Source organism: Solanum dulcamara, chromosome 9 (genome assembly GCF_947179165.1).
Source record: "Solanum dulcamara chromosome 9, daSolDulc1.2, whole genome shotgun sequence".
NCBI lineage: Eukaryota > Viridiplantae > Streptophyta > Magnoliopsida > Solanales > Solanaceae > Solanum > Solanum dulcamara.
In genome coordinates, this window is record NC_077245.1 from 75,776,084 (window position 1) to 75,803,598 (window position 27,515).

At 33.0% G+C, this 27,515-nt stretch overlaps 4 protein-coding genes across 5 annotated transcripts; 2 read left to right on the forward strand and 2 right to left on the reverse strand.

The window, feature by feature from the left end:
- Positions 1-698: 698 nt before the first annotated feature.
- Positions 699-7,737, forward strand: LOC129902608 (syntaxin-22-like). The gene is made up of 7 exons (XM_055977937.1): positions 699-1,026; positions 3,738-3,831; positions 4,043-4,182; positions 4,371-4,445; positions 5,314-5,471; positions 5,546-5,646; positions 7,384-7,737. The coding sequence occupies exons 1-7, from the start codon at positions 839-841 to the stop codon at positions 7,447-7,449; spliced, it is 822 nt and encodes a 273-aa protein (XP_055833912.1). The 5' UTR covers positions 699-838; the 3' UTR covers positions 7,450-7,737.
- A 37-nt stretch (positions 7,738-7,774) lies between these two features.
- LOC129902607 (pentatricopeptide repeat-containing protein At4g21065-like) lies at positions 7,775-9,881 on the reverse strand. The gene has a single exon (XM_055977936.1). It carries the CDS (start codon positions 9,832-9,834, stop codon positions 8,095-8,097), a length of 1,740 nt encoding a protein of 579 aa, XP_055833911.1. The 5' UTR covers positions 9,835-9,881; the 3' UTR covers positions 7,775-8,094.
- Positions 9,882-16,716: 6,835 nt separating this feature from the next.
- Positions 16,717-17,718, forward strand: LOC129903323 (uncharacterized). Its single transcript, XM_055978846.1, has one exon. The coding sequence runs from the start codon at positions 16,717-16,719 to the stop codon at positions 17,638-17,640; it is 924 nt and encodes a 307-aa protein (XP_055834821.1). The 3' UTR covers positions 17,641-17,718.
- A 6,816-nt stretch (positions 17,719-24,534) lies between these two features.
- LOC129903004 (uncharacterized) lies at positions 24,535-26,166 on the reverse strand. Of its 2 annotated transcripts, XM_055978477.1 has the most exons (3): positions 25,918-26,166; positions 24,981-25,800; positions 24,535-24,814 (listed from the first exon to the last, which is right to left on the reverse strand). In XM_055978477.1, the coding sequence occupies exons 2-3, from the start codon at positions 25,702-25,704 to the stop codon at positions 24,708-24,710; spliced, it is 831 nt and encodes a 276-aa protein (XP_055834452.1). In that variant the 5' UTR covers positions 25,705-25,800; positions 25,918-26,166; the 3' UTR covers positions 24,535-24,707. The 2 variants fall into 2 exon arrangements, with proteins under 2 accessions (XP_055834452.1, XP_055834451.1); XM_055978476.1 differs by lacking the exon at positions 25,918-26,166 and having other exon boundaries at positions 24,981-25,908.
- Positions 26,167-27,515: the final 1,349 nt, after the last annotated feature.

Below are 27,515 nucleotides of genomic sequence, written 5' to 3' on the forward strand. Positions count from 1 at the left end.
TGTAGTGTCTCGTTCAATTGATTTGGCTGTATGATTTTGAATAAGCTTCTCTAATAAAAGTAGAAAAAAGAAGTATTATAAATAACATTCTAAATTTATTGTTTCCTCTCTATCCGATCGACATCTTCAATCCCCACCCCTTCACCATTTTAGCCCCGAATCTCACTCCTTATCGCATTTCGTCTACATTGTATTTTGTTAGTTTACATATAAATGCTCGTGAGATAGTATCTTTTTACTTACTTACTAAACAATAAAAAATATGTGAATTGCTAGAATCTAAGGTCTCGACGTGCAGTTCAACTAAAGGCCTAATCTGATCTGAAAAGTGCTAACTCAATTCAAATACATATCATAAATATCTCCATCTTGAGAAAAGTAAGGAACAAAATTGGGATTTTTTTTTTTAATTTTGGGCTAATTTCTTCTTGTTTTAGTTCACTTTCAAGAAAGAAAAAAAAAGGGAACAAAATTGTGCTAAAGTAGTTTGTTTTGTGTAACGATTGATTTGGTATATTCACATTATTTTCTAAATATTTTCATCTCATTTTGCTTTTTACTTATTATTTAATTATTTTATTTTATCCTTTACACTATATTTTTATTATAGCTCTAATTTGTGTTCTAATTTTTTTATAGATTTATTATTTAAATTATTAATGTAATAACGGAGAAGAATATAATATGATATAATAACACATAATACAATTCCATACATTGTGAAACAATTTCCCAATTTCTTCCTCCATTTTCGCCCAATTTCTCCTCTCTTGAACACATGCATTTAGGCTTCGAATTTCTGAATTTTGATCAAAATTCGAAGAATTAAGGGAAAGAAATGAGCTTTCAAGATCTACATTCGGGTCGATCATTGGGTCCTCGTCGGGGCAATGTCAACGGGAAGCAAGACCCGACTCAAGCTGTGGCTTCGGGAATTTTTCAGATCAACACCGCCGTCTCCACTTTTCAGAGGCTGGTTAACACCTTAGGTACCCCTAAGGATACCCCGGAGCTACGTGACAAGTTGTGAGTTATTATATCTCGCATTTTATTAGTAAAGTTGATTTATTTTATTTTATTTTAAATTTAAATTCCATGATTGATTTTGATTGTTGAGATACAGTTGTGTTGATTTTTTAGCAATGTGGTAGGTGAACTAAGGTAAGGGTAAAAGTCTGTGTACATCTACACTGGGTATGTTGTTGATGTTGTGTACATGTACAAAGGTAGGGGTAAGGTTTTCACTAGACCTCACAAACTTGTGTGATGACATTGGGTATGTTGTTGTTGTGTACAGGAAAAAAAATAAGGGTAAGGTCTACGTACATCCTATCCTCTCCGGACCCTGCTTGTGTTGTTACATTGTTGTTGTTGTTGTGTGTTTTGGGGTTTATAGCCTCTTAAGAATTATTTGCAATGTGTGGTCTACAAAGGTAGGGGTGAGTCCGCATACATCGTAACCTCGTTAGACCCACTTGTGTGATTACAATGGGTATGTTGTTTTGTTATTGTTGTTGTGTAGGTGAACAGAACTAGAATTGGATTTGTACTGTTTGGGTTGATGTTTATGCATTGCTGACATTCTGTTGGTTCTTGTGGTTTAAAGACACGTAGCGTTGTCACATCATAAACAGCAAATCATTAACAACATACCCAATGTAATCCCATTGGGTGGGTTTTGGGAATGTAGGGGGTACACAGACCTTACCCCTACCTCGTTGTGGCAGAGAGACTATTTCTGAAAGACAGTATTGTCATGTCGTAATGAGGAAGTTTTGATACAGCTTGACATTAAGGTGTTGCAGTTGCAATCTTTTTTTTTTTTTTGGGGATAAAATTAGTCAAAATGATACTATTTTTACAGCCAACTTTGCTGGTGATTTGGTCTCCATGGGCTTATTTAGGAATTACATGTGCAATAGGATGGATGCATTTATCAGCTTCAACAGAGAGGCATCAGTATGCATGGTGATATATAGTTCAAAGAAACTTGTCTAAAAGAGCTCACTGACATACATGTGGAATGGCAGTGTCTTACTTATCTAGGAAAATTTATGAGGTAATATCTGGTATGCTTGGGAAATAGACAGTCTGGAGGGAGACACTTGGAAGGAGAAGATCAACGAAAAAACCTGGGAACCATTATATATGAGGGTGATGAACTTACTGTAGATAGAAGCAATGGACCATCTATCTTGGTTTCTTTTTATCAGGAAAACAAATGCATGTGCAGGATATACGTTTAGTGATGAATGATAAAGCATGTTTTCTGGTCTAAGGAGATAGTATGAAATGGAGTTTTAATTTGAAATGCATATGCCTTATAGAAGTCGAGCATGAAACAAAAAAAAACATGGAGGTTTCATGTTGCTCCAAAAGTGCATATGGCTTCACTCAAGTAAAGCATGCAAGTTGAGTAATTGATTCTAAGAAACAATAGTGAATTTCCCTTAGTAATAATGACAATATTAGTGAAATGTTGTCTCTTCAAAATCCTTTTACCATTTTAAATTCAATATATACGGCACTAGAAAATGCTATTATTATTATTTCTGATGACAAGGTAGAAAATTTTATTAGTAAGTACCTAGAAGATACCAAAATAAGTATATCAGAAAGAGGAACATCCTTCCAAATACTGAAGGAGCACAAGAGATCTAATAGTGAGTCAATAAAGTGGGTTGAGAATCGTGAAATCTCGGGTTCAATCATAGCCTAAGCAAAAACACTAGGCAATTTCTTCTCATTTGTCCTAGCCTCGGTAGACAGAGTTACCCCGCAGGCCAGTACCTATGCTAGTGGGAGGTAAAAGGTACCCCTTGGAATTAGTTGAAGTGTGCGCAAGCTGGCTTGGATACCATGGTTATTAAAAAAAAAGAGAGATGAGAGATCTAGTAGTGAGTCAAGATCTGATACATGAGCCTCCCTATACCATAGGTACATATATTTCGAACACCTAGATTTAACCCTGTTCTATGCTTCTCTCTTGTTATTAGAACATCTATTGTTCCTCTCCATTCAAGTAAAGCAGAAAATACAAGCAGGGACCAGGAATAGCAATACAGTAGTGCCTGTTATCCTTTGATATTTGACTATTCATACGAACTGCATAGGGCAAGTTTTATGCATCATGGTATGACCCAGAGCACACACCCAAATAGTAAGAAACATAGTCTAGATCTGTCTAATAAAAGCACAGTGCTTCTATTAGCTGATACGAATAATTGTTTCATGTATTCATATGTGTATGGTGATGCCTTTTGTCCTAGCAGTCTCTTTTCGAAACATCATTTAGGTAATTGAATAGGTGGGATGGCCCTGCCACACCAAAATAATTTTAAAAAAAAGTGGGATAGCACTTCAAGTTTGCCTATCAATTGCCTTTGCCTTGAACAAGTTGAATGTACCTCATCCTTTTCCCAGGGCAAATAGAGGACTAAGTCATGGGTTGGTGTAACAAGGAAAAAGAAGCAGTGGTAGGGTGGATTAAGGCAATGTATTGATCTTTGGTAATTGAGATTACGTGTTGAATCATTGCTTAAGCAGAAAACTAATACCAGCTTTGCAGTATAATGATTGTAACCCCAAGCTCAACTTAATGCTGCAGCAACAATTATAGTGTGTTGATGAGCTGAAAGGTGGCAACTACCTTTTAGGTTGTAGTTCCATAATGGGTATCACTAGATTAAAAGAATTTCAAGATTGTTTAGTACTTGTGCTGATTGTCTTAACTGCAGGCACAAGACAAGACTACATATTGGGCAATTAGTGAAAGATACTTCTGCAAAACTTAAGCAAGCCAGCGAAACAGATCATCGAGTTGAAGTCAGTGTAAGTTTCAAAAAGTGCTCTCCTCTGTTTCTCTGTGTTTGTCTTGGTGGTTCTACACTTTGATATGTATGTGCAAAACATTTATTGATCTTCTCTCATCACAATTTGTTTATGTTTTAAACATTTGCCAGCCTTATGCCTATTTCTTGCTCTTCTTCTGTCACACTTATCTCTTTTGCTTATAACTGTGAATTCGTTCCTTTGCTCTCAGACTAGCAAGAAAATTACAGATGCTAAACTTGCTAAAGATTTTCAAGCTGTATTGAAGGAGTTTCAAAAGTCTCAAAGGCTTGCAGCTGAGAGGGAGACAGCATATACACCTTTCGTTCCCCAAGCAGTTTTTAATTCTAGGTAAGTGATGGGTTATACTTCAATGGAATTTACATATAGGAATTTAGTTAGAAATATGAAGAAGTACATTAAAAGCAACTCGTGTTCTCAATAATTGATCTTGTCGTTTGATATTCTCAAATAAAACTTTGTACCTTCACGTTCTTTTGTCACCTCTCAATTCTAGTTCATCCTCTTTTGGTAAACAGTTACACGGACAGTGAGATAGATGTCTCCTCAGATAATGGTCAAGAACAGCGAGCTCTGCTTGTGGAATCTAGAAGGTAAAATAACCTAATATTAGTACTTCTCTATGCTCTCTTAATCATAATTGTTATTGTGCCGACGTTTTAATTAATTGCTAAAATTTACCAGCAAGATTGTTTTCACTTTCTTGATGCACATGGAAATGAAATTGGCCTTTAAATTTGGATTCAAGGTGACTTTTTGGTCTGATGTAAATAAGATGGAGGATTGTTTGGTGTGTAGAGAAATCAGATGACATTTCAAGCTTTGGGATTAGGGGTTGGGACTTTGGTGATTTACATTTCTGCAATACGACGTAAATTAGTGTGAATTTTCTTGTGTCGGTTTTCTGCGAAGACAAATTGTTTGGAAGAGCTGTCAAATATGATTGAATCGAACTGAGATTTTTCTGAAACAAACTTTAACTCTTTTGAAAACGCACTTAAGGCAAAGTTGATGTTAATGTGATGTGTTTCAAAATACCGACTCGTTATCCATTGTAGTTGGAATGTGAATGGGGCTCCTAACACTGACAAGGTATGCTATTCCTTTTTTTTTCTTTCCTAAACAAGCTATAGTTATTCTTCCATCTGCGAACTACAAAGGTTAATTTGTCACAAACATCAATGGAGGGAAGTCGGAGGATGATAACTGTAATTCACCCTTATAATGGGCACTGACTTCCAGTGTTATTTGCTTGCATGGGAACATATCTGAACTTCCAATTTCTTGTATCTGCTGAATTTACATTTCTTTGATCTCAGGCACCTCAAATGAAATTATATTGTGAAGCAAATGTCATATAAGATCAACGATTTACCCCCCTTCAACATATCTTCTTTCATTACAGCTTTTGGCTTGGTGATACTTAGTTTCTGTTTTATCCTCCATGTACCTCTGCTGCAGACAAGAGGTTGTTCTTTTGGACAATGAGATTTCCTTTAATGAAGCTATTATAGAGGAAAGAGAGCAGGGAATACAACAAGTACAACAACAGATAGGTGAAGTGAATGAGATTTTCAAGGATCTTGCTGTGCTTGTTCACGAGCAAGGAACAATGATCGGTAAAATCACTCTCCTTCATCTTAACAATCAGGCACCAAGGGAAACATATTTTGATGTTGCTGTTCTTTCTCAGATGATATTGGTTCCAACATTGAGAATTCTCATGCTGCAACTGCACAAGGGAGAACACAACTGGCTAAAGCTGCAAAGACCCAAAGATCAAATTCATCTCTGGTAAATTTGACATATTTCACCCTTCTTCATCCTGAAGATAAAAGTGCGAGTTTGGCGTGCTTAAGTATGTTGTACCTTATTGTGAAGCATGTCTGTTACTCCTTCCTTCCCCACAAATAATGGCACTATTATTTTATTTTTTTGAGAATGGTAACTTTCCTTCTATATATCCACAGGTATAGTACAACAAAGTGTAGTCCCCCATCACAAAAGTTGTCACTTTACAGAATCCTAGTAATTCTAGTTTCAGCTAGTTAATTGCATTAAAAGCCTCTTCTGTACAATCTATAACTACTTGATTACACCAAAAATAATAAAGGCCTAAGCAGTCTCTCTTGATCTTGTGTATATTGCTCTTTTTGCCTTTAAAACACCTCTGGTTCCTCTCTTTCCAAATAGTCCACCATATACATGCAGGGACCAACTTCCATCTTTTCTCCTCCTTCACTGCATTGCCATCTCTATTCCAGCTTCTTAACACTTCTTTAATTCTCCCAGGCTTCACCCACCTGATCTTCCTTTTGTGAATGAACATCTGCCACAGTTGGTCTGTCCATTTGCAATGCAAAAAGAGATGGTTGACAGTCTCTACCTGTTCTTTACATAGGTAGCATCTAGAGCAGAGGTTGAATTTCCTCTTGTTCAGGTTTTCATGAGTGAGAACTGTTTCCTTTGCCAATAACCAGGTAAAATAGTTTATCTTATCAGGCACTTTGGTCTTCCAGATCATTCTCCATGGCCACCCTATCTCTTGTATTTGTTCCTGTCAAGTCTTTGTAAGCTGAACAGACAGTAAAAATACCTTTGCTATCCACCGTCCACACCAAACTGTCTTTCTCTGCAGTAAGATTGAAGCTCTGAGGGACTGAATTCTGAAAATCTGCTACATGGTCATTTCCCAACCATTGAGGTTCCTTCTAAGATGGAGATTCCAACCTTGTCCTATCCATAAATCTGCCACAGTAGCATCCTGAAGTTGGCATAAGTTGTATAGCTCAGGAAAAATCTGTTTCAAAGGCCATTGACCACACCATATATCCTTCCAGAAGTTCTGTTAGCAACAAGTTGCCATTGGTTCAGTTTTATTGTATAAAAAGTTACAAAATATATGTTCAAATTAATGCCAATAATTAATGTATTGGCTTCATATTTTGTACACTGCCATTCTTTGGGAAGGAGAGGGTAGTTTTTCTTTTAGGTGCTTTACTTGATAAGGTGTGTGTACACCCTCCCCTCCCTAGACTTGTGGGACTACACTTGGTATTATGTTGTTGTTTGCTTTGCTTGATAAAGGGTTCGTCGACTTTTGAGGAATATAATTATGAATATTGGTGGTTAGATGTAGAAAAGGAATCCTTCTCAAAAAAAAAAGATGTAGAAAAGTAATGTAATGAATAAGACCATTCAGACAGTGATTGAGTTTGAAATTTCATCATTCTTTTATTATAATAAGTCAAGTCATGTAATTACTTGAGTTTTTGATGGATCAGAAAGTGAGAAGGGACGAAATATGTGCAAGGAATTAGTGGTTAGGTTATGTGTTCCAAAGTTTTGAGAAAGTTTCAGGTTGTATTGTGAAGTTTTTAATATTCAGTCATGCAATTACACTCCAGTTTTACATCATCCTCATCTGCTACCTGGTATCTGCAAATTCGCTCACTTCGTGCGCACCATATTTTTTTTCCACCTTATTTTCCTCAAACTGAATAATTTATTGACATATTGTACTTTCTGCAGACCTGCTTACTACTGGTGATTTTTGGAATCGTGCTCCTTATTGTTATCATAGTACTTGCAGCCTGATTTGAGATATAGAGAGGGATCCTAAACTCCGTTAAACAGTGAAAACTGAAGAGATCTTTGTGACTTAAGTTGTTTGAAGGTGGCTCGGCGTAAAATTGTGCTGCCTCGAATCCTTGGTCATACAAAAAAAAAACGAAGTTTTGTTACCTCTCTGGGGGGGAGGAGGAGGGGGAGACAGGCCTTGTGTTTAATATTGTAAATTTGGTGTTGTTGCAAGGTATGTTTCTGCTTTGTAATGACACTATAACAGGTTTGTCAATAAGAAGTAAACAGTTTTTTTGTATTTACGTGCAACGAAATACTTCTTATCATCAGCATCCAAATGTAAATAATTCTCTTTATTATTGTTGTTAGAAACCATGGAAGTTACTATCTTAAATGCAGCTGTTTAAAGGAAAAGAATTGATAACAGAACTTTGAAGAAGGCAGGTAACCAGTACCAATTACTGCTGTATGGTCAAATGACAAAAGGAGCATTTCTTTAACATCAACAAGGATTATGGTGGAGTGGTAAGTACTCCTTCATTCTTAATCAGAGGTCTCCGTCATTGATGCAACACACAACAGTTGCAGAAAGTTCAAGATCGAGTCCTTCAAAATTGTGAAAAACAAACTGTTGGTACATTTTCTCAACGGCAACTACAATCACCATCTATCTCCACAAGAACATTCACCATCCTTGAAATGATGGTAACGGATACGATCCCTAATGATGATCTCTCTTTGGTATAACTTTGAGATTAGTTTCATGAAAAAATGACAGTCCTCGCAAGACCTTAGGTTCTTCACTATCCTAATAACAGTTCCTGGATTAGTTCTGATAAGTCCAAAGGACACCGCGAGTTTCTCACTGTGGTGGAGAAGCTGAGATGCTTTCTCGTCATCATCTATTTCAAGTAATACCTCGGAAATTTTAGGATCATAACCTTCTCTTCTAACATTTTGTTCCATTTCATCCAATTTTTCGTAGATATTCTCTGCTTCAACATGTCTGGAGTCTCCAGCTGTAAATTCATGGACGTTGCCATCAATCTCAATCCTGCTAGACCCCGGTGTCTTCACTAACCCTCTTTGATTCATCAACTCTCTCATTGTCGCCTTCTCCTTCCAATTCCCTGTGGCTGCATAGACGTTCCCAAGAAGTACATAACTCCCACAATCACGAGAGTCCATTTTCAAAAGTTCAACATCCTTTACTAAGCGTTCACTCCTTTCAACATCTCCGTGAACTTTACAACCCCATAACAACGTCCTCCACATCACTACATCAGGATCAATTGGCATCATCTTCCTGATAAACTGCTCTGCCTCCTCTAACTGTCCAGCACGCACAAAAGTGTCTACAATGCATCCATAATGCTGAATTGTCGGTCTTATCTTATACTTCTTCATACTCCTTATATGATACAATCCTTTACCAATCCAACCAGCATTCCTACAAGCTGATAAAACAGCAGTCATCGTTCTTTCATCCGGTTTTACACTACAACTCTTCATCAACTCAAAATGTTCCATAGCCTCTTCCGATAGCCCATGACTTGCTAGACCAGATATCATTGCTGTCCAAGCATAAACATCCTTATCCTTTGTTTCATTAAACACTCGTCTTGCATCATCTATACACCCACATTTCGCGTACATGTCAATAAGGGCAGTGCCAACATTAGCCTTCGTACTAAGAGTTCTCTCCTTAACTAAGCTATGAACTTTCCTCCCAATACTTAAAGCTCCAGTATCAGCACAAGCTCTCAAAACTGAAACGAGAGTAGCTTCATTCGGATCCACGCCATTCTCCATCATCACCTCAAACAGCTTAATAGCTTCAATAGGTCTATTATTATCAACAAAACCATCAATCATTGAAGTCCAAGAAACAACATCTCTCTCAGACATTTCATCAAACACCTTCAAAGCAAGACCCGAATTACTACAACCTGCATACATATGGATAAGGGCATTGTTCACATAACGATCCGATATCAAACCCGATTTCAAAATCAACCCATGAATCTGTTTCCCCATCTGGATATTCCGTAACTTCGAGCAAGCTTTCAGTACAAACGGGTAAGTAAACTTATCGGGTCCGGGTACAACCCCGGGTTCTTCTCTGCAGTGCATAGAGAGGAAGAGGTTGATGGATCGGGTCGGGTCTGGAGAATCCGAATATGCACGAATCATGGTGTTGTAGTAGTATGAATTTGGGGTTGGGAGATTGGTTAAGATATGGCGGGCGTAGGTGAGGTCACCGGAAGGAGAAAGAGCAGAGAAAGTGAAGAGTTTGCTGAGATTTTGGAAATGGGTTTGGTCTTCAGGACCCGATTTGACTATTCGGGCATGGAGCTGCATGGCTTGCGCCATTGTTGATATTTCCATGGCGAAAGCCATTGAGAGAGAGACAAGGAAAAATGAAGCTAAGGGGAGAGTGTAAGAGTTTATAATTTTCCCTATCCTTAAGGAGAGTTCTTTAATGACCATAATACCCTTTTAACATTATATTGACGATTTCTTAAATTTGTCAGTAATTTTCATTTAGACAACCTAACTGAATGCGTGCGATATGATGAATGAAATGATTTCCACATTGGTGAAGGACGAGAACTTTGAGCTTCTTAATTATATGGCTTGAACAATCGTCTTCCTTCAAGCTAACTTTTCGGGGAGGGGGGGGTTGTTTGACTCGAAATGTAAATTGGTTAGTATTTGTGAATTGATATATACTCAAAAATAATACATGGAAAAATAAAGAGAACTAATAATATATCATTTCTTTTGTAATACAATAGTAATACATTATGTATTCACAAAGAAAACAAGGATAAATCAATTCATATATTCTCTCTTTTTTCATTGTATTAATCTTTAATACAATGAACAATATTATATGTTTTGTTTGGGCTCCCTTCCATATAGAAGGGCACACTTCTCAACTAATCTACAAAGCCATTGGTTGGAAGTGTCCTCTTAATAGGATGTTCAAATGCAACACATGATATGGCCTATTTCTTGGGCCTTTTGCATTAGAATTAGTAGGAGAGACATTGTTTATGCTGTCATCATCAAGATCTATATCTATCAACAGGTGTCTAGAAACTAAACATTGACAAGTTACTAATTTTCAGGCTGAGATTTCAAAAAGTAAAAGACAAGGAAGACAACTTAATCAACAAACAAGAGACTATAATGTCATATATCATTCATAGTGTCGTTCAGCTAAAACAAAAGATAGCAGTTTAGACACATAAAGGACTATCTACACTATGTACAATCATTCATCATATACACATACTATGAATGCCGACGCTATACGTACTGATCCCATTAATACTTACGGAAGGTTCTATATAGGTTTTGAAATTTTTTTGATTGAAAGTCAGTTCATCAAAATATTCATAGCTAACACACACGAAAAATGAGAAAATCGCCTAATCTGTTTGACCCTTAAATGCTATGAATTTACATAGGATCGTGCCGAAGCTACACGTACCGATCCCCCGAATACTTACAGAGGGTTCCATATATGTTTTCAATTTTTTTTGATTGGAAGCTACTTCAACAAAATATTCATGGGCTAACACACGAAAAATGAGAAGAAAACCGCATAATTTCGCTTGTGCGGCCCCTAAATGCTATGAATGCACTGTGGATCGTGTCAAGGCTACATGTACTGATCCCCCGGGTACTTACGGAGGGTCCCCTATAGGTTTCTAAAATAATTTGACCGGAAGTCAGTTCACCAAAATATTCATTGGCTAACATATACGAAAATTGAGAAAATCATCTAATTCCGCTTGTGCGGCCCTTAAATGCTATGAATGCATCGTGGATCGTGCTGAGGCTACACATACTAATCTCCCAGGTACTTACGGAGGGCCCCATATAGGTTTCAGAATAAAATTGACCGAAATCCAATTCAACAAAATATTCATGGGGTAACATACACGAAAAATGAGAAAATCGTCTAATTTTGTTTGTGCGGCCCTTAAATATTATGAATGCACCGTGAATTGTGCCAAAGCTACACGTACTGATCCCCCGGATATTTACGAAGGGTCCCATATAGGTTTCAGAAAAATATTGACAGGAAGCAAATTCACAAAAATATTCATGGGCTAACATACACGAAAAATGAGAAAAATCGCCTAATTCCGCTTGTGCGGTCCCTGAATACTATGAATGAGCCGTGGCAACACTACACGTACTGATCACAATGGGTACTTACGGAGGGTCCCATATAGATTTTGGAAAAAAATTGTCTAGAAGCTAGTCCATCAAAATATTCATGGGCTAACACAAAAAAATGAGAAAATTGCCTAATCCGTTTGTGCGGCCCCTAAATGTTATGAATTCGCCATGGATAGTGCCAAGGATAAATGTATTGATCCCTCGAGTATTTACAGAGGGTCCAATATATGTTTCCAACACAAATCGATCGGAAGCAGTTCACCAAAATATTCATGGGCTAACACACACGAAAAAGGAGAAAATCGCCTAATTTCGCTTGTGCTACCCTTAAATATTATGAATGCACCACGAATCGTGCACATAAGAAAATCGCCTAATTCTGCTTGTGCGCCCCCTGAATGCTATGAATGTCAATGGATCGTGCCGAGCCTATACGTATTGATCTCTAGGTATTTACGGAGGATCCCATATAGGCTTCGAAAAAAAATTATCCGAAAGCTAGTTCACCAAAATATTCATAAGTTAACGGACACGAAAAATGAGAAAATCGCTTAATATTGCTTGTGCGGTTTCTAAATGCTATGAATGCGTTGTGGATCATGCCGAGACTACACGTATTGATCCCTAAATACTTATGGAGGAACCCATATAGGTTTCGGAAAAAAATTATCCAAAAGCTACTTCACTAAAATATTCATGGGCTAACACACATGAAAAATGAGAAAATTGCCTAATTTTGCTTATGCGGCTTCAAAATGCTATGAATGTGATGTGGATCATGCCGAGACTACATGTATTGATCCCTCGGGTTATTAAGAAGGGTCCCATATAGATTTCGAAAAACAATTGTCTTGAAGCTTGTTCACCAAAATATTTATGGGCTAACATATACAAAAAATTAGAAAATCACCTAATTTCGCTTGTGCGTACCCTAAATGCTATGAATGTGTCGTGGATCGTGCCGAGGCTACACATACTGGTCCCACGATACTTATGGAGGGTCATATATATGTTTTGAATTTTTTTTTGGCCAGAAGCCAGTTCATCGAAATATTCATGATCTAGGCCTTTGTTTAGATTATAATAGATTGTTTTAACACGATAAAACGTACTAAAATTGTAAAAGGTTTGTAAACGATCACTATATATAAATTAAATCCAACTTTAAATATCAACGAATATAACATTACTAGTTTTTCAAATATTGATGAGGGAAACTACTGAAGGTAGCTGTGAGTGATAAATATCGCTTTATTTTTAATTTAAATTATCGGATTTGAGCTTTACGAATAAAGTTGTTTTAATCAAAAATACTTTATTCTTCAACGTGAGACTTTTTGTTAAGAACTTAAGTTAATCAAACCCTAAAATGAACAACGAATAACGGACATCAAACACGAACACCGAATTAATCAGGATTAATCCAAAATAATATAGGGCCCCACTTGCCCCAACTTAAAGTCATGGTTAAAAGGTTATATTGGCTGGTAGAAAACGCTCTACCTCAAAAATGATATTTTTCAACGTGAATTCATATTAATATATCAGACTCCAAAGCAGTTACTAGATTACCGATTAGAAAACAAAAAAAATAATAATTTTTGGGCCTTATGCTATGTCTAGTGAATCAATAACAAAGTAATTCATCCAATGAATTTGATTCTCTTTATTCCTAATTCAAACCAATTTTTGAGTACATTATTCTTTAGTACTAATTTTCCTCTTCTTTTTTTTTCTAGTGCATTATATTCTTGATGTTCATGGTGGTAGGACAATACCTTTGAAATGACAATTTTGGGGTCCATCTCTTCATATTATATTCTTTCTCTCTAGTTGTTCTTTTTTTTTTTTGAATGTTTATTTTGAACCTCGATTATTATGATATGTCCTTTTTAGGATCAACTGAGGCCTCACCTCTGCACATGTACTTATGCAGTGTAATCTCGATCGCATATTCATTTTAAAATACCTTTTGTATTCTATCTTTTTAAGATCACAATCTTGTATTATTCTACTCATTTTATTTTTAAAAATTATCTTCATTTTATTAAGCATTTAATTGAGACTCGACAAAAGACTTTAAAGATGCAAAGAGGAGAGAGGTAAGAGAGGAGAAAGACAATTTCGAGAGAGGGGAAGAGGATGCAACAAATTTTATGATAAACAAATTAATCAGTGTTTTATAAAATAGGCTAGCGTGAATGAGATATATAGTACATAAAACAATAGTTTTGGACCAATCCCAAGCATAGAATGTTTTTGGTATCTTTTTGGTCAGTAATGGAAGCAATCGTCCCTACCGTCGTAAAATAAGAGGACATATCTATGGTCCCTTGAAAAACTGGTTTTTTATATGCCTCTATGAATTCATCTTGTTTTAGAATAAGCATGAAAAGTAATTATGATTAGAATCTAATTATAGGCTTAAAGATTAATCATTACACTTGCAACTTTATTTTTTGAAACATGACTAATGCCTTTGTACACTTTTATCATTACAAATTTAACTTCTTTCTTGAACTATGCAGCCTTTTACCTTATCATATCCCTCTATTAAATATTTAAATTAAATCTTCGCTTTCCCTTTTAACTTTCTTTTTCTCTTTTGTGATGAATATTTTTCAGCAAAATTTTTAATAAACTTAATACATTCTAAAATCCTTGCTGTTTTGAATTATTTTTTTTAAAAAAATTAATATTTGTGCGAAATTAACACTTGAATATCTTTTTGCGCGTTTTCAATTATATTATTTTGGTGAAAGGTTAAAATTGACCCTAAACAATTTGAACAATGGAACAAATTTACCCTTTGTTTAAAAAATGTACTACCTTTGTTGTTACCGTTAGCATACAAGGACAAACTCGAGCCACTTTGGTAACAATAATGGTACAAACAAAACATTTTTTCTCAACGGAAGATAACGTTATTCCATCTCAGATAATATATGGATATTTTTTAATATTATGAAAAACTAGGAGATGGGTGAGGTGGGGTGGGGGTGGGGATGGATGGGGAGGTTGTAGTCTAGAGTAACATGAAAGGACTCTATTCATCTAAAAATTTAATAGATTCAAGAGGGTTACAAAAGAATTTAATGTTTCCTTCTTCTACCTACAACATTGCTATAAATTTATGCATACCAACATTAAAAAAGATTACTTATTGCTATTAATTAACATATTAATAATGAAACCAATTTTCTTTTGCCAATTCATTTTTTTTAAAAAAATAATACTAAAAAGGGACCAAAAGTGTTATTATCATTCATCTTTTTGTAGTAACTATTTAGTGATAGAAGTTGGTGGGTCAACAGTAGTTTGGTTTTAATTTTGTAGGACCAGTTCCAATATATCCTTTTAATATTTTTTTTCCACCCATTCACCTTCTTTTTTTTACTGAGCGGTCATTTGACACGATGCATTAGAAAAAATAGAATATGTATTAATTATACACTATATAATAATAGATAATAAATTATAGTATTGACAATACTAGATTTACTAATACATGAATATACATTAAAGATAGAATTGGCCTCGAATACATGTCGAAAATCAAACAGTGAATAAAAAATAATGACAACATTATCAATACGCTTTATTCAGTAGTAAGCTTATTTTACACTTTACCAAACGACTTCTAAGAATAAAAGTAGAAGAGTTCAAATTCTACATGGTCTAGTTTTTTTTCAAAGAAAATAAATATAAGGTAAATATAAGTCACCACTAAAAATATATTTTGTAGCTAAACAATAAAATTTAATCGATAATTCTATTTAATGATGAATTAGCTATATTGTCAAAAAATTATTAGTTACTACCAATTAAGTGATTCATCTACTATGTAGAGATTAAAATCATGTATTGATGGTGTAAAAAATATTAACACAATCAAATTATTTATTATGTAATTACAAGTAGAAATGAATTTGAATTAAAATAATAAATTCTAAATCAAAATTTCTTTTTGCTTATAAGGTTTTGGATACTTATTAAGTAAACTTTATTTAAATAGAAACTAAGCTAAATTTAAATTTAATTATATATATTCCTTGACAGATAACTTCTTAGAAACTGAGAATTAAATGTATATGAATTATATATCTTAATTAATTGTCTTAGTCAATCATCAATTCCAAGGTTACAAGAAACTAATAAATTAGTAACTTAACAATTCTACTTGGTCAAACTTTCATTAGCATTGTACTTAAATATAGTAAACAGTTATTAAATCCCATACACTATAAAATAATCACATTTTTTTTTCATTTTTTAATTGATATAGTATCTCAAATGAACTGCCAGACAGAGAATAAATTAAGGGCTAACAACATTTTTCATCCCTCAATTATTTAAGTTTTAATTTTAATTCTTATAATATTCGATCAAACAACTATAAATTACTTGTATTTTTTATTCTTTTGCTTGTGAATCTTTGCAAACTTTTTGAGTTATAATTTATTATTTCATTTGCTTCGATTATTGTATTATGTGTTGTTACTGTTATCTTTTTCATTATGTTTCAGCATGACTATTTCACTATTATATTTTTTTTCTATATTTATTTTTATTATGCTTTACTTGAGTTGAAAATATATCGAAAATATTATGTCCACCTTCACGAGATAGATGTAAAGTTGAGTACACATTATTTTTTCAAAATTCCACCTCTGAAATACTGAGATGTTTTTTTTTCTTCTAATTTTAATAAAATAGTCCAAATATAATAAATTTTCTACACGAAGGGATCAAAAATTAAGAAAAAAATGAAATATGTTAAATCATATATCGAATTGACTAAAATTAAAATTTGTCAATAACTAAAAGACCAAAAATAATATCATGACTTGAATTTTTTTAAAAAAATTAAAACTTCTAGACATTCTTCCTTCTCATAAGTTTCAAAAGGTGTAAGAGAGAGAGGAAAAAAAAAATTGTCTTTAATACTTTACATGTGCTTGTCAGAGAAGTGAATTTATACTTCATTTTCCTCTAAAACTTCCCATTTAAAATAATTCCAAAAAAAATAAAAACACTCTCTTCATTTTCTTCCAAGTTCCCTTTTTTTTTTTTTTCTTTTCAAGAATGAGGGATTTTGCTTCTTGTTTTAGTGAATATGCATTACAAGTAGTATCTGAAACTACTTCTTGTTCTAATTATTCAAACACTTCTTGTTTCCCTCAAAATTCTTCAAATATCCCTTCAACACAAAACAATGTTACATGTTTGTACAAAGTAATTTTGTCCAATAAAAAGCAGTTCTTGATAACAGTATCATGGTCCAAAACAAATGTGTCACAAAGTTTGTACATACAATTTGGTGATAACCCTTCAAATTCTTTCAAAATTAGCGCGATTTTCAAGAAGAAAAAGGGGAAGAAAGCAATTGAATTTGATGATCATACAAAAGTTGAAGTTTTTTGGGATTTATGTGATGCTAGGTACAACAACATGTCTGGTCCTGAACCAATTGATAAGTACTATGTTGTTGTTACATTTGATTCTGAACTTGGCTTAATTCTTGGTGACATGGAAGAAAAAAAAAAGTTCAAGAATTACAATCAAATGGCTAAATTTAGTCTAATTTCAAGACAAGAACATTTTTCAGGCAACACCCTTTATTCAACAAAGGCACAATTTTGTGACAATGGGTCAAAACATGATATTTTGATAAGTTGTAGGGGTGAAAATGAAGGACAAAATCATCATCAACATAATTATCCTGTTTTATCAATTTGTATTGATAAGAAGATGGTGATTAGAGTTAAGAGGTTACAATGGAATTTTAGGGGAAATCAAAGTATTTTCTTGGATGGTTTGTTTGTGGATCTTATGTGGGATGTTCATGATTGGTTCTTTAATTCAACTTCAAGTTGTGCTGTTTTTATGTTTAGGACAAGAAGTGGATTGGAGAGTAGATTGTGGTTAGAAGATCAAGACAAGTTGATGCCCAAGAATCAAGATAAAGTTGAGTTCTCATTGATGATCTATGCATGTAAGAGCACATGATTTCTTCTGTTTCTTTCTATCCAATGCCCGGTGCTCGTTCTGCGTTCTTGATATTTAATACTCATTTTATATTTTTGATTAATTCTATTCTCTGAACCTGAACCTGAAATCTCTAATAAAACTGAAGGGATCCTATCCATCTCACTGCAATTCTCCAACTGTAAGAGCACATAATTGAAAGGTGTTAATTTCTTCTCTTTCATTTTTTTTGGTTAGATAATTTCTTCTTATTTTTCCCCTCTTAGCCCATTTTTTTTTTTGGTTTAGATTTTTTGTTTTAAACTTATAGATTTGTCTGAATTTACATTAAATCTCTCATGTAAGAAAAAGAAAAAAAAACATAGAAGAAGGGAGAAAGACTTATTCTTTTGATTGACCTAGTTAGAATGAATGTAACTTGAAGAGTATTTTGAAGTATGTAGCATAGTTTGAAGAGTTAATAGAGTTTTTTGATCTTTCAATTATTGATAAATTTTAATATTAATCTTAATATCTGATTAAGCACATTTAACTTTTTTATTTTTAACCTTTGCCTATAAATATGCATATTTTTTTAGAATTATTAATCGTTTCACTGTTTAATTAATTCTAAGAATCTAATGGATTGTTTTTTTTTTTTTGAATTTATCAAAAGTGGATGTGCAGATAAAAAGAAGAAGAAAAAAAGGCATCTTATACCAATAGTATAAAATTTGAATGCAAGATTGTTGTTTGTGCTTTTTGATGTTCCAATTGATTTGAAATCACGAGTACTATTAGCTTTATGAAGACAAGTAGGGTTTTTAGAATCTATTGATAATGATCTTCTCCCAAGTTGAACAATGTGAGGCGGAGTTAGGATTTTGTGATTATGAGTTGAGATTTTTAGAAAAATAGTTTACTAGTTTTGAATAAATATTTCATAAATATATTAGGTAATTTTTTTAAAACACAAATATAAGTACTGATTCAAAACTATTAAGTTATGTTGAATCTGTAAATGAAACTATAGTACCGCCCCTAGGTGGGAAAGGGGAAATTCGATTCGTAGACCATATCTCAAGAAAATAATTTGATTGAAACAAACACCCATAGACGTGATTATGGGAGACTAGGGTTCAAATTCTATTAAATTTATAAAATTGTTGGGAAGAATAAATAAATACTCATTCGATTAGTCGAGATATTCGCTACATGACACAATCACCATAAATTTTTAAAAAGTAGTTCAATCATACATCAAGAAACACTCATGGTTAGGGACGGAGCTAGGGGCGCAATAGGTTCTTCTAAATCTTCTTTGCGGGAATATTATATTGTATATATAATGTCAAAACTATCTTACATATATACATAAATATTGAATCACCTGAGCTTCTTTAATTTGACTGTTTACTTCTTTATATCTTAATTCACTTGATGAAAATTCTGACTCCATTATCATTGCTTATAAATTATCAAAGAACAAGGTGCGTGGGAGTATGAAAAGGGATCGTAAGCAGAAGCAGATCTAAGGGTTTGAGTGTAATTTTCGGTGCACCCTTTGTACAGATGTAATATTTATATTGAGAAATTTATCATATATATATAAAAAGGTAAATGTTGGGAATTCAATGACTAGGTAAATTTTTCAAATCTTGAATTCGCTTCTAATAATAATGTATGAAAAATGGAATAATTTAAAAGTCTTATTTTAAAAATACCATGACAATATTAAAGTATGTGTAGACACTAAAATTTAATATGAAAAAGAAAAATGGTACTGCATCCAGCAGCAATAATAATGAAGGATCACAAGTTTTTTGTAGTATACTCTGAACAATACTCACTATAGTTTCACTGGCAAATTAGTACACAGCTCTTTAACTTGTGTCAGAGTGTTAAGTACCCCTTCATCCTTAACTAAGAGGTCTCGGGTTTGAGTTTCTTTGAATACAGAGTCGCCTTTGTTAGGGAGTGCTTACCTCCCCACGGTGTGGACTTTCTGACGTGAATTCTGATTTAGTCGAGTTCCAATATGAATACCGAACACCGGATGAAAAACAAAAAGAAAAAGTACACAACTCCTAGAGACAAAGGAGGGTGGGGTGGGGGTGGACCATGTCTAAAATGGGGCTTCTCCTTCATTAAATTACAACTTGTTATAATATATACATCAGACAGTCTGTTCTTGATAAGAAGAAAAGTACAAGTACATTGCATTTTTTTTTCATGAACTCCATGTTCAAATTGGTACCCATTAGAACAATTGTTACATCTCATTTAAACAAGTCGAGATTGGCTACGTGACGTTTGTGATAGAAGTCTGACCGAGAGTGGGTCAAAAAGAAGAACTGGCAGGCTTTTGAAGAAGAGGTGCATATGACATCTTAGACGAATCTCACGTCGAAATGAAATAGGAAGCGAAGAGTTTTATAAGATATAATACTATAATACAAGTTCACATGGTAAATGTGTTATTCGACTCAATGATGATGTAGCTTGAGTGACAAATCTGTGAGGGTCATTTGCACTTTTGCCCTATTTTATGTTGGTATTTAATTTTTGTTCCTTATAGCAAAATGACTTTTTCAGGGTGTGAAAGTTATATTTTCAAATCACAATTTCTCACAAGTTATGCCTACACTTTTAAAGAACTTATGCCCGATAGGCATAGGTTTGAGTTTTATGGACAAAAATTAAAAAATGGTCCATTTTGAGGGGCAAACCGTGCAATTAATGAATTATGCGACTTATTGGGCCAAACGGACAATATGTGTCATGGACTTAGGCTACAACAACTTCTTTCATGTGTAGTATTTGGGTGTTTACCTTATCCCTTTTTAACACGTTCACTCACCGGCTATGGTATTTCCTTTTGAATTCCGCTAGTGCCAGCTTGCTAACATTACCAATCTCAAGTTTAGATAAATAAGAAAGATTGTGATTGACTGATAATCCACGTAAAACTAATTAAATTCATGATAAATTCAAATTGGTACCCAAAAGAAGCCTCATACTTAATAATTAATATACATATTAACTTTGATTAGTGAATGAACACATCATTTATCAAAGTAGTTGGTTGTGAATTGATTTTTCTATTTTATGAAATTCTTCTATTTTTCTTGAACACCTTAATAAATACTACTATCATCATAACAATATGGGCCACCAAGACAAGTTTTCTTGTGAGTCACCTTCAATACTGCTGGAATAATTGTCCCACTGCTGGAAATCTCTCATTTTTCACACAACATGTAGATATTGTCTTAAAATACTAAACTTCTATATTTGGATGTTGTCGTTTAACATGTCGGAAATCTTATGGAAAGTACTTTACCACGAATATTTGTAGAGAATTCTCATAGTTTGAGACGTGTCAAAAGACATTATCCTTAAGGATATTTCACTCGATATAGGTGTATCCATTAGGATTCATCAAGCTCTTCTAATATTAAACTATGAACCAGAATCCAACAAAAATTAATTAGGAGGATTAATACCAATTAAAGAATTGAAACAAATGTTGCAAGGGTAGTCAGTTTTAGAAGTCAATTTGCAGCATTAAAAATGCTATTAAAATAATGGAAAAATCAAAGATATTTAAGGATAGGAAAATTAATGTTTGTCAAAACAACATTTTCTCATAAGGAAAGCCATTAAAGCTAATTAAATTGTAGAATCAATTTTCTGTTACAATTATTCATGGAAAAAAGATATTTTTATTTGATATATAAAACTTGTTTTTCCAACATAAGAGGCTTACACAACGCGAATTTAGAGTAGTTGAGCAGAGTCAAATTCATGATCTGAAATTTCTAGATTCTAACAATGATTTCAAATTAATCTATAACAATAATGAATTAACCGTCAAATATTATAAATATTTGGTAGATTTATTAGTAAATACCCAACAATATCTTTCTTAATACATATGCAAGAATTGGATCTTCGACGCAGATATCGAACACCGAATTTATTAACAATAGGTATAGTAAATAAAATCATACGAAAAGACAAAAGAGGATATAAAATAATCATAATGGATGCATCGGATGGGCGTTAAGTCATTGATATTACCCAAACAAAAATTTCTTATTTCTGAGTATAAATCTATCAAATTCAATCAACCATTAACGAGAATTCTTTCTTAGCTTTTTACAGACTGGTTTCAAAATTTCATTATATACACGAGGTGGGAAGTCATTATCGATTTGGTTCAAACATTGAATACAAATAAAAAAATTTAATATAAAATTTGCGTATATTTTATCCACTCAAACATCACTTGTAGAATTACACTAAATATATTGTTGTCGTAAATAAAAGAGCACCCACAACCAAAAATTAAAAAAGAAACTATCAACTAGGAAACATTACGAAAGAGGGAGAAGAAAAAGAAAAGATGAAATTGAATTCCTAATATTAAAGACAGAAATAAAACCATATTTATCTTCATTAAATGAATCAAGAAATGATAATAACATAATTGGTAGAATAACAAGTGAATTTATTAATTATTTCTCACTTTTCATAGTTTAGAATTAGAATTTGAAATTTATGAATTATAAATTCTAAGACAGTGACATAAGATATTAATAGATATGTTTTGAATTTAGCATTTGAACGAGTTGGGCTAGGAATAATTTCAAGTCAATTTAGGCACGTTATTCATAATAGATGATTATTTTAGGGGATTTGTATACGTTGGTTATTTTTAATTTAATCAATTGGATACACAACTGTTTAGATTAATTTTTCTCATTTTTTAAAAATCAGTCAGTGTTATTTACATCAAATTGACTCAAAGGAAAAAACCCAAATAGATTAATTGGAAAAAATGTAAAAAATAGATAGAAGTTTCTCCCTATGATTCTATATACCATTACTATATTTTTTAGTTTGAAAAATAAGTAACAAGAATTACACATGTTAGGTCATGAGTCATTTATTAATTCAATTCATTTTAACGATTGAATTGCACATATACCTAATTATGAGATTACTGTTTAAATCATATTTATAGTCCGTAAAAGTTTATAAACCAATCCACTTCATAACAACTTCAATTATACGGTATCTAAATTTATTCCACTACAAATTACTTGATGCCATCAAGATGACTTGCTGATTAATTACAGTTAACTTTGTCCATTCAACTTATTAAACTAAAAATAACTATATATATAATTTATATATAATATGTATATAATTAACGTATAATATATAAAAAATTCAAAATCTTCTATATATATAATTGATTTTGACTTTGTATAAACCCAAAAGGATTTAGATGAACCTTCACGCCCTTCTAGCTCTGCCCTGATGACCACAAACCATACCTTTAACTAAGTACTCATTATTATTCTCACCAAATTTTGTTTCTTTAATTATTTTTTATACATCATTAATTTAACGTGTTATAACAAGTTAGTTTTCTGATAGAGATTTTACTTACAATCATATGTTATTTGATTTCGTAAATATATTTGTATATTTTTTGTACTTTACCCCTTCAAAGTTATGATATTATTTCAACAAGCCCAATAAATCAACACCAAGTCTCTAATTCCAGGAGGCCAAGAAAGAGAAATTTATAGCAATATATATTGTTGTATTAGATGCAAAAGGATTCGCACATATTAAATTAGAGTTAATAGTTACAAACACATTTGATTTTTTTTTTCCGAGTTTCACACTCTATCTATCAGTTGTTTTCTTTTTTTTTACCTATACTGTCACCATTTATGTATTGAAGCACATGTCGAAATCGATTAGGCCAATTATCAGTTTGTTCGTTTTTTTCTACTTGAACTATCATCATCTATGATAATGATAGTTCAAGTAGGAAAAAAAAAGAACAATTGATATTTAAAGTGTGAAACTTACGAAAAAGTAATAATTCACTTTATTTTTTTTACCATTATCTCTATTAAATTACTAATTCTTTGGGCACTAATCTAAAGAACCAGTTCTAAAACAAGAATAAGAGCCCGTTTGGATGGGCTTAAAAAAAATAACTTTTATGTATGAAGTGCTTTTAGAACTTTAAAGTGCTGAAAGTTATTTTTATAAATAAACAGTTGAGTGTTTGGATAAAAGTGCTTAAATGAGGAAAATTATGTGAATTTTAGGGTTGGGAATTTAGTTAAAATATAAGAGATATAAAAGTAATTTCCATGGTCAAAGAAAATGACTTTAAGCACTTAAAAAAAAAAATTAGGAATCCTAACTTTTCATTTTTGACTGACTTTAAGAACTTTCTGGCTTAAAGTTAGCATTATACAAATACGTCCAAAAGCTGAAAAGGGGCTTTAAGTTGGTTTTGACCAACTTAAAGCAATCCAAACGGGCTCTAAATTATCATCTTTCCACTGTTTGAACTAATGTATCCTCTGTTATTTGTCTCAATAAACTCTCTAGTTTTCAACCTTTCAACAAGACAATTCTTCTATGATCACAAGACTAGATGTTTGCATTTTAGTTGCCTCAAATTTTGGTCCCTACCACATGCACATTGTTGAGTACCACATTGGTTGGTTGGAGCCAAATTTATCCTTCTTGTATGATATTGGACAATTCTCGTCTCATGATCTAGATTTTAAAATTGAGTTAGATTCAAGATAATATCAAGATCAGGCCTATCTAATTCTTGTTTCACCTAATGTTGGGCTGCATCTTATATTGAGTTCTGGGTGTGCGGAGCAATCCTCCTCATGAACTTTTGGCACATATTTCTATAAAAAAGTGTGGATTCATATAACTCGCAAACAATGACATTAACTTTACAGAATAATGAAAAGCTTAAATTCAACAATGCATTCATCAAAAGGGCTGTAAATCATGTCCCTACTTGTTCCTTAAGTTGTGCCAAAGTAGTGAAGTTTTGCACATGCTCATACAAATTAAGTGGAAAATGAACCCCACCACTAGTAATTTTAACTGACATATATTGATAAAAATGCTGTCTTGAGGACTCCAGACAGCAAATGGAGAGTCCAAACAACATACCTTTTCTTTTAACAAGATAACAACATATCATTCTTTGGAATTGTAAAGTTAAATAAATAACTTCTTGTTTTTACACACGAGAGTGAAAATTTTAACTACATTAAAACCCCTTCAAGAAGATCCAAAAGAACAATCAAGAAAATCAAAGAGAAAAGCATAGTACCACTAGATCTCTTGATTGCACCAACAGAAACCTCCACCTCTGCCCAAAAAAAAAAACAAAAAAACAATTATTTGATGGTTAAAACAAAACCCCCCGAAAAATAGCCGCACATATACAATATATGTATACTAAATGTATAATACATGTATATTAGCTAGCAACTGTAAATATTTTTGGGGCCAAGTGGCCAAATATGTAAACTTACTGCATTCTGGTAAATGGCAAAGACATCTCAATCCAACTCCACAATTACCATGAGGCTTTCTACACTCATCACAAGGATTTGGTACATGATCAATATCCCAAGATATCCGTGTCCCAAACTCAAAATTCACATTTTTACCATCTTGAGAAGTACTACTTTTATAAACTCTTCGATAATGTGAACATTTCAATTCTTTAGGATGGACCAAATCTTGAACATCATCAATCATCAAACAAGAAAAAGAAAAGGACCCTTTATTGTTGAGACCTTTACATAAGTTAAAAGAAGAATCTTTTTCATTTTTCAAGTCATGAGGACAATTTGATGTATTTTGCATAGGATTTAAGCAGTTGAATAGGAGTAATGAGTTAGGATAAGGGGGATTAGGAAATCCTAAAGATAAATCTTTAGGAGAAACATAGTTGGATGAAGAAGAACAAGAAGTATGAGAAATAGTTAAAAGTTTGTTCTTGTAATCAATTGAAGAAATTTGGAAAAGGCCAAGAGAAGTTTTGAAGTATAAAATATTTGATCTACAAAGGACCAGGTTCTTCAAGAAAGATGAGTTTTTTGAGTTATGAGAAACAAATGGCTCTTCAATCTTTATGTCTCCACAGTAGTTTTGTGCTGATTGTGATTCTTGAGAAATGGTTCTTGAAAAGGAAAAGTTCACAAAAAGGATCAAAAACACTAGAAAATGAACTTTCTTGATAAAGATTTCCATGTTTTTGTTTTGCTTACTTGATCAAGATTTGATCTTTCTACACTTCAAGAATGGAGTTTTGTGATGCAATGAGAATATGCAAAAGTGGATGAAAGCCTGTAAAAAGGAGGAACCAAAGAATCAACTTTTCCAATTTTTGCAGGTTAAAAATCTCTCTTTTGTTACTGTAATATTCTTTCAGCATCATAAAACTTTAGAATAAAATATAATTACCTTTTTTATGTAATATGCTTTGGGACTTCAAACTCTCAAAGTCCTCCCTTTTGTTTTTCTGATATGGAACAATAGAAGCGAAAGCTAATCTTTGGAGCAACCGTAAAATTATATTTGTGTGATCTATTGATTACGAGTTTGAACTGTGGAATCAACCACTTATGCTTCTGTCAAGGTAGATTGTCCACTTTATACCTCATTGGGGTGCTGAAGCAATTATAAAATTGTGTTCGTGTGATCTATTTGTCACGTATTTCAAGCTGTGAAATCAATCACTGATATGTTAATGTCAGAGTAAGTTGTCTACAATATACCCTATTTGGGCTGCGGCTCTTTCTTGAATCCAATGTGAACGCTAGATGCTTCGTTCACCGGGCTGTCATTAGCAACAGCAGAAGCCAGATATAGCAGAGACATAGGTTTTATGAAAAGTCAAAAGCTAGATTTGTTTTGTAGTTAAGTGATCTTTTTTCTAATCGACATTAGTCACAAGATATTGAAAAAAAAGACAAGTTATATAGTGCAAGATACTTCATACTGATACAATAGAATGTTCACATACAAACACTTGAACCTCAAAGATCCCACAAACATACTAAACAAATCAAACCATATTGGAACATAGGCACACACATAACACTAGCTTTGTTGTGTCATTGATCATATGATCAAGAATGAGCTTTAATTTCAGGTGCGGCCAATTTCCAAATCCTATGTGAATGTGGGATGTTTCCTATATCGAACTACCTTTTTATTAGCAATAATAAATACCACATATAGCAGAGACATAGGTTATTAAAAGTCAAAAGTTAGATTTGTTTTGTAATAAGTGATATTTTGCTAATCAACATTTAGTCACAAGATATTGATAAAAAAAGACCAGTTCTATTGAAATGTCCCATTCATGAAGGGATATTAGCATATATTGCAAGATACTTCATAGTGATACAATACATGTCTTAAAAGACAACAATGTTCACATACAAAACACTTGAAAACCTCAAATAACCTCAAGACGAACAGTAATAACTACGTTTCAGTTTCAAGGACTTACCAAACAAAAGACTTGACAACATATATTTCATTAACAAGTTTTTTACCAATTATTCACACACAAAAAAAAATGTGTGAGTATACATCAAGACGAACAATAACAACTACGCCTCAGTTCCAAAAAGTCGGAATAGGCTAAAATGAACTTATGAGAAAAATGCTACTAGTATTCAAGGACTCACCAAATAAAAGACTTGATAACATCAATTTCATTAGCAAGTTGTTCCATCTGTTTATTTCCATATCTCAAATATCCTCATTTTTAATCTTATTACTCCTAATATGGTCACACATCTATCTTGGCATCCTCATCTCCACAAAATATATCTTCTGGATATGAGAGTTTGATTGGTCAATGCTCCGCCACATACAACAATGTTGGTTTAACCACTACTTTATAGAACTTACCTTTGAATTTCGACAGTAGATTATTTTTTAAAAAAAAATCTTGTCAAGTCAAACTAGATTATTCTTTTTTAAACGGACGAAGTAACAATTATTTTTGTGATTTATCAAAAAAAAAATAAGTTCGCATTCAACATCAA

Excerpts from the sequence above, each read along its gene's own strand:
- LOC129902607 (XM_055977936.1), bottom strand. The coding sequence starts at position 9,834 with ATGGCTTTCGCCATGGAAATATCAACAATGGCGCAAGCCATGCAGCTC.
- LOC129903323 (XM_055978846.1), top strand. The coding sequence starts at position 16,717 with ATGAGGGATTTTGCTTCTTGTTTTAGTGAATATGCATTACAAGTAGTA.
- LOC129903004 (XM_055978477.1), bottom strand. The coding sequence starts at position 25,704 with ATGGAAATCTTTATCAAGAAAGTTCATTTTCTAGTGTTTTTGATCCTT. Across the intron at positions 24,815-24,980 it reads TTGCCATTTACCAGAATGCA|AGGTGGAGGTTTCTGTTGGT; the intron begins GTAAGTTTACAT and ends TTTTTTGGGCAG.
- LOC129902608 (XM_055977937.1), top strand. The coding sequence starts at position 839 with ATGAGCTTTCAAGATCTACATTCGGGTCGATCATTGGGTCCTCGTCGG. Across the intron at positions 3,832-4,042 it reads ATCATCGAGTTGAAGTCAGT|ACTAGCAAGAAAATTACAGA; the intron begins GTAAGTTTCAAA and ends CTTTGCTCTCAG. Across the intron at positions 5,647-7,383 it reads AAAGATCAAATTCATCTCTG|ACCTGCTTACTACTGGTGAT; the intron begins GTAAATTTGACA and ends TACTTTCTGCAG.